General features: G+C 40.0%; 1 protein-coding gene across 1 annotated transcript; it reads left to right on the forward strand.

The window, feature by feature from the left end:
• The first annotated feature begins 3,082 nt into the window (after positions 1-3,082).
• LOC130954067 (probable LRR receptor-like serine/threonine-protein kinase IRK) lies at positions 3,083-7,414 on the forward strand. Its single transcript, XM_057880804.1, has 3 exons — positions 3,083-3,478; positions 3,708-5,224; positions 5,572-7,414. The coding sequence occupies exons 2-3, from the start codon at positions 3,741-3,743 to the stop codon at positions 7,019-7,021; spliced, it is 2,934 nt and encodes a 977-aa protein (XP_057736787.1). The 5' UTR covers positions 3,083-3,478; positions 3,708-3,740; the 3' UTR covers positions 7,022-7,414.
• Positions 7,415-7,779: the final 365 nt, after the last annotated feature.

Raw genomic sequence — 7,779 nt, forward strand, 5'->3', positions numbered from 1 at the left:
GCAATTCATCTAGCTCTTCACTTGATATTTCATATCTCTCACTACATTCATAAAAGAAGATTTTAACAAAAATAATTACGATGATAGACGGTAATATAGCTTACGAGGTACTGTACCCATCAAAGTATTGATCTTCTTCGGGAGGTGAATCCTCCACAACAACTTTTTTCTTTTTTTGGTTGTGTTCTGAGTGGAAAAAAAAGAGTACCAATCAGAAATAAAAAATTAATTTTATCACAGAATATTATCCAAAGAAGTGCTTACTTTTTTGGTATTATTTTTGTCTTTTTCTTTTTCTTTTCCTTCTCCACCGGTGATGATTCTTCGCTCCTATAAGTTAATAATAGACACTTCAGTTAATACACGAAATCTTTATAATGAAGCCAAAAGAAAGGAGTAATAATTTCAGGACATTACTCATCACTTGATTCAGATTCAGATTCTGAATCAGAATCTGATTCCTCTTGACTCTTCTTTCTTTTTCTGGAGTTCATTCTGGAAGGCAAAAAATCATTATTTAGAACATACTAAGAATACACCCAAATGAATGCACAAGATACACCCAACTGAATATACAATATACACCCAACGCAGCAAACGAAACACACCCAGCTTAATAAACTACATACACCCAACGTGATCAACAAAATACACCCAACTCGAAAAAGAAATTACACCCAAGCATGGTACTTACTTTTTCCCCTTTTTGCTGGGGTGTTTTCTTCCTGAATCCTCTGAGTCTTCTTGAGTCTCAGACTCAGAGGTAGAACTGTCACTGTCAGTAGTTGTTTCTATCTCCGAAGACGATGTTGAACTCGCCTTCTTTTTTTTGTTTTTTTTTTTATTTCTTGTTTTTTTCTTTTTTTTTCATTTTTTCTCTTGTCTCTGCCATATTCACAATCCCCTGAGACATTAGATATTTTAGTTAGCAGCATTCAGGTAAATAAAATACATCCAACATATTATGTTTACTTACCAAAATTTTCTCTCTTTCTGCATTCATTCTTTCCACCAACTGCTCCTTACTCCAGTTGGCAATCCATGGTTTTGGTGGTCTTTCAGCCCTCTTCTTCCCTTTGTTTTTTGAAAGATGAAAGTAAATTATCATCAGGGCAAAGAGGCAGCCATCAATTGCCTTCTTCTTTTTTTCCTTGTAGTCTGTGATGCCCTTGACGATGAAGGTCAAAACATGCCCCCCAGTTTCGCTTCGTGATGCTGTCCATCTAAAAAATTGGGGGCAGGTGGACAGGCGAGATCTTGTTTATCGTCGTTGGCAAAAGGAACGCCATCTGTATATAGAGGATGAATATCCTCTTGAATATCAGGCATTCCTCTTCGTTACCAACGCCGATTTCCATCATCTCATCGGTAAGACTTTTGAGGGTCTTACCCTGGAATCTTCTAAAAATTATTTTGTCATCCTCAGAAAGTTTCTTATATTCAACTTTCTCAGGAAATATATCTCCTACAAAAAGGAAAACAACAAAGTATCAAAGTCAGTTCAAATACACCCAAGCATCAACTTAAATACACCCAAGCATCAATTTAATATACACCTATAATTTTGAGCTAGTTACCTGTTGCATTGATGCCAAGCGCATGACCTATCTTTCTTGGTGTTATTTTGAAAGAACCATATCCTGTTTCCAGTCTGTTCTCCGCAAGTTTGAAGTTGTTTGCCAGCTCCCTTAACAGTTGGTGATGCACCCTTAGTGGTGGGATGTGCATCAACCCACCGAATCCGAGATCCCTCACAATCGCCTTCTTCTCCTCACTCATGTTTCTGAATTTATCACTTAGGAGATGTGTGGCACACTTAAGGTCTTTTGTTTGGTTTCTTGCTGCCATTTTCTCTGAAACGAAAAATACACCCAAAGATATGAGTCAGATACACCCATATATATGAGTCAGATACACCCATTAATAACAATAAGATACACCCATTGATAACAGTAAGATACACCCATATATATGAGTCAGATACACCCATTAATAACAGTAAGATACACCCATTGATAACAGTGAGATACACCCATAGATATGATTCAGATACATCTATATATATCAGTCAGATATCACTCAAACATGCTTCAATATTAAGCAACATTACAAGGTAAAGCATTATACACCCCCAATATACGGAATATACCCCCAAAAATCAGTTACCAGAAGATCTAGAACAACAAGAATAACAGGAGAACTTAGAACAACAACGTAGAAGAACAGTGTAACAAAGAAGCAAGAATAACAGTAAACCCTAGAACAACGACGTAGAAGAAAAGTAAAACCTAGTTCGTAATCTGAAAAATATACAGGAATGTTAATGAACTTACCTTGAGTATTGTTGCTTTGTTTTCTCTTTAGATTCTTGATGGAGAGTTTGATGGTGTGTTGATGGAGGTTTCGAAGGTTAGCGCGACTTGTATATTTTGAACTTCGATTTTCGCTCGAAAATGGAAGGGTTGCTTTGTTTTCGAATCGCTTTGGGAAGTGAAAGAAGTGGAAGAGTCTGCCATTACTCGTAGCGTACGTAACCGTTTGAGTGGCGAGCGCGTGAATGTGACGCTCCATTCAATCCCTTTTCATGCGCGTGAGTTGTATTTAGGCTGGGCCAACTTGTAAACTTGTAAGCTTGTATGTATAGCAGGCCCGTTTTACAAATAACTAGAAAGTTAAATTATTGTGAAACGGTAAAGGGAAAAAACAAAGAAATATCTCCGTTCTTCACCAAAAGGTTTCCGATTTCTCGGTTGAAATCATTAGTTAATTTTACTTAACCCCGTTTTAAATTTTAATACACGGCTTGATTAGTAATCATACGTCCTCATTGTTCATTGTTTTCTGACTATTTTCTGAACGAGGGGCAATTTGGGAATGGAGGATGCCAGGTAAGCCATCCACGTCAAAAGCATAACTGAAGTCTGAGGACGTGTCTGACACGTAGGGCCCACAATGAGCATTGTGCTTGCCACGTGGCATATTCTAATTAATTTTCTTCATCTACCAATGGGACCATTTTTCCGTTGATAAAAACTGAATATTATTTCCCTCACTTTCTTTTTGTGACCTCTTAAAACAGAGAGAAGAAAGTGAAAGCACGCAAGAGAGAAAAAGTGAGAAACAGACACGCTTCCGATTCTCTTCCGGCGATAAACTTCCGGCAACTCGCACCGGCAATTTCGCCGATCCATTTTCTCTATTTTTCGGTAAGCACCATTCGGATACTATTTTCGGCGAAGAAATCAAAGCTTACGCGTTCCACATTCTCCTAAAACCATTTCTGGATCGAGTCTTCTACTACAAGCTCTCGTCGGTGATCTTCTTCAACCTTTTTTCGGCTTCGGTTCGCTTTTGAACTTCCTATTTAGCCTCCAGATCCTTGCCTTGTTAGCAGAGAGTGGTTTTCTAGGGTTTGAGTACACTTCACTTTGTTTAAGCTCTTGAACTTTGTGGCTACTTTTGGTGTCTCTGTTACTGTGTACGTTTCTTCTTCCTTTCTGCTAATGCCGCTGTTTCGTGTTCTTCCACACTGTATTCTTTGACTCATTCTGCTGGTTTTCAAATCTAGCCGTTGTATATCTATATAAAAAGAAACAATTTTTTTTCTTTCTCTTAACCCATTTTGGGAATGAGCTTACTCTGAAGTCGAGTTCTGTTTTCATTTTCCAAATTCGCGAACTTTGAACCTCTTCATTTCTTTTTTCCAGCTTTGTTTTCACATGGGTCTTTAGTGTCTGAAAATGCGAGCAGTTTCAAACATGAGGGTGCTTCTCCGCTTCTTCTTCTCGGGTTTTCTTCTGGCGGTGTCGGTGGCCGCCGTGAGTCCGTCTCTGAACGACGACGTTTTGGGATTGATTGTGTTCAAAGCTGACATACAAGATCCCAAGGGAAAGCTTTCATCTTGGAACGAAGACGATGATAACGCGTGTGGTGGTGGTTGGGTTGGTGTGAGGTGCAATCCTAGATCCAACAGGGTCATTGAGCTCAACCTTGATGGCTTCTCTCTTTCTGGGAAGATTGGTCGAGGTTTGTTGAGGTTGCAGTTCTTAAGGAAGCTTTCACTCGCCAAGAACAACCTCACTGGTGGAATAAGCGCCAACATTGCTCACATTGAAAATCTTAGAGTCATTGATTTGAGTGATAACAATCTCTCAGGAGAAGTTCCTGATGATTTTTTCCGACAATGTGGGTCCCTAAGGGCTGTTTCCTTGGCCAGGAACAGGTTCTCTGGGAAGGTTCCTTCTAGTTTGGGCTCTTGTTCTGCTGTTGCTTCCATTGATATGTCTTCTAACCAGTTTTCAGGTTCTGTTCCTGCTGGGGTTTGGAGTTTGAGTGGTCTCAGGTCTCTTGATTTGTCTGGGAACTTGTTGGAGGGTGAGATTCCAAAAGGGGTTGATGCTTTGAAGAATTTGAGGAGCATAAGCCTAGCAAACAATCAGATTTCAGGAAAGATTCCGGAAGGTTTTGGAAGCTGCTTGCTCTTGAGATCTGTTGATTTTGGTGAGAATTCGCTTTCCGGTACCCTGCCGGGGGATTTGAAAAATCTAAAATTGTGTAGTTACCTTGGTTTGCGTGGGAATGCTCTCTCAGGAGAGGTTCCTGAGTGGATTGGAGAGATGATAGGCCTTGAGACATTAGACGTCTCGCGGAATAGGTTTTCTGGTCAGGTGCCGAATTCTGTTGGAACTCTTCAGTCATTGAAGATGTTGAATTTGTCTGGTAACAGTTTCACTAATAACCTGCCTGAGTCTATGGCAAATTGCACTAGCCTATTGGCCTTGGATGTTAGCCATAATTCGATGTCTGGTGCTCTTCCATCTTGGATCTTCAAGTCAGATTTGGAGAATGTTCTGGTATCTGAAAACAAGGCGCGAGGTAGCTTGAAAACTTCTTTGTTTTCCTTGGCTGAAGTTGCAGTTCAAAGTCTTAAAGTTTTGGATTTTTCTGATAACACATTTTCTGGTGAGATTCCATCTGCTATTGGAGATTTAAGCAGCTTGCAGTTTCTGAATTTATCACAAAACTCCCTTAGAGGTCCTATACCTGCTGCAATTGGTGAATTGAAAATGTTGTCTAGTCTTGACCTAAGTGAGAATCATCTAAATGGAAGCATACCTTGGGAAATAGCTGGAGCCATGTCCTTGAAGGAGCTGAGATTGGAAAATAATTTTTTAGTTGGGAAAATACCAACTTCCATTGAGAACTGCTCTTCTTTATCAACTTTGTAAGCTCTCTTTCCTTTACCCTTAATACATGTTTCATTGTAGCAAATGAAGTCTTCGTTTCGTATATTTCCAGTTGGTAGTTTTGGTTGGCCCATTTAGTTGATTTTGTTTAGGTTCTTTCGTTATATGGATTTGCTTCAAAATATGTCTATTTGATTGAATCTGATATGCAACTTTGTCGTTTTTGCCATATGATTGCCTGACCATTATGCCTATATTTTCCTGATTAATATTTGTAAAAAAAAAATCATCCAGTAAGATCCTACATTCTTTTTCTGTTTTTGGCTCTAATCCTCAATTTTGCCTTCTTTTTATTCCTTCCCTTTATTTTTGGCTCATTGTGTAGGATCCTGGCGCAGAACAGACTGAGTGGTTTGATACCTGCAGCAGTCGCAAAATTAACCAACCTACAAACTGTTGACTTCTCATTTAACAACCTTACTGGAACCCTTCCTAAGCAATTGGCCAACCTTCCCAATCTAGTTTCCTTCAATTTATCTCACAACAATCTACAAGGAGAACTGCCAGCAGGTGGTTTCTTCAACACCATTTCGCCTTACTCTGTTTCCGGGAATCCATCCCTTTGTGGCTCTGCTGTGAACAGATCATGCCCTGCTGTCATGCCCAAGCCTATTGTTCTAAATCCCAACACTTCCACTGACTCTGGCTCGGGTACACTACCACCAACTATGGGACACAAGAGAATCATTCTCAGCATTTCTGCACTCATTGCCATTGGTGCAGCTGCTGTCATTATAGTTGGTGTGATTGGCATCACTGTTCTGAATCTCCGTGTTCGGGCCACCGAGTCTCGATCTCCAGCCACCCTCACATTTTCTGCTGGGGATGAATTCAGCCATTCCCCAACTACAGATGCCAACTCTGGCAAACTTGTCATGTTTTCAGGCGAGCCTGATTTCAGCTCTGGAGCACATGCCTTGCTTAATAAGGATTGTGAGCTTGGACGTGGAGGGTTTGGAGCTGTATACCAGACAGTTCTTAAAGATGGACGATCGGTCGCCATAAAGAAACTCACTGTATCCAGCCTTGTCAAGTCCCAAGAAGATTTTGAAAGAGAAGTGAAGAAATTAGGAAAAGTCAGACACCAAAATCTAGTGGAATTAGAAGGTTATTATTGGACTCCATCACTGCAGCTCCTTATATCTGAGTATGTCTCAGGTGGCAGTCTCTACAAGCATCTCCATGAAGGATCGGGTGGAAACTTCCTCTCATGGAATGAGAGGTTCAATGTGATTCTTGGGACAGCAAAGGCCTTAGCTCACTTGCACAACTCAAACATTATTCACTATAACATTAAGTCTACCAATGTCCTTCTTGACAGCTATGGCGAACCAAAAGTAGGGGATTTTGGTCTAGCAAGGCTGCTACCAATGCTTGACAGGTATGTTCTGAGTAGCAAAATTCAAAGCGCCCTTGGCTACATGGCACCCGAGTTTGCCTGCAAGACAGTGAAAATTACCGAAAAATGTGATATTTACGGGTTTGGAGTCTTGGTCTTGGAGGTTGTTACAGGGAAGAGGCCCGTTGAATACATGGAGGATGATGTGGTGGTACTCTGTGACATGGTGAGAGGCACATTGGAAGAAGGCAGGGTGGAGGAATGCATTGATGAAAGGCTACAAGGGAAGTTCCCAGCAGAGGAAGCGATTCCGGTGATGAAGTTAGGCTTAATATGTACCTCACAAGTGCCATCCAATAGGCCTGATATGGGAGAGGTTGTTAGCATACTGGAGCTGATAAGGTGCCCCTCCGAAGAACAAGAGGAGTTGGTATGAATCCCATGAGTTTAACTTGCATTCTTCATTACAATGATGAGCATGGATGGCGGGTTATCCGGCGACGAAGAATCCGGTTTTATTTATTGAGAGAAATTAATTGTTGGAAAAGAAAAAAAAATGTTATCTTTTGATTTACAATTTCTTGTTCTTGTTGGGGTTTTCTTTCTTCTAGTCTGTTTCAAGATTTCTCTTCTCTGTATGCTACAACTAGGATGCCGGATTCCTTTTCACCGGGTTCCATTTTGGGCCCCATTTGATGATGAAAAAAACTCTTTGGAAATTGTTGCTCAATTACTCATATTTCATATTTTAGTTTGTCTGCTTATTGGTGTCTCATTCGTTGTACCGAAAGCTTTTCCCTAAACTTGGGGGAATGATGATATTGTCATGCTTTTCTTATGAGGCGTATGAAAGAAGGTAGAATTGGGACACTAACATCATGTAATGGTAGCAAGCAACTAGCAAGCATACTAGATAATTGATTCACTCATTTGGAAAATCCATTTAACATTATTGTGAATTTGATATGCTACATGATGGATCTAACTCTGTCAATTAATAATGGAGTTTTAGTTTTTCTTCAGTTACATAATTACTATCATTTTACTACATTTTGTGGGGTTGAGGCACTTGAAATTTTTGATATCCATAATCTAGGAGGTGCATTAATTGAGTTCAACTTCAACACTTGAACTAGCGGGCTCCCACATGATCCTTTATGTGATGGCAAAGTTAAACCAACAAAACATTTTCTC

Source organism: Arachis stenosperma, chromosome 10 (assembly GCF_014773155.1).
Source record: "Arachis stenosperma cultivar V10309 chromosome 10, arast.V10309.gnm1.PFL2, whole genome shotgun sequence".
Taxonomy (NCBI): Eukaryota; Viridiplantae; Streptophyta; class Magnoliopsida; order Fabales; family Fabaceae; genus Arachis; species Arachis stenosperma.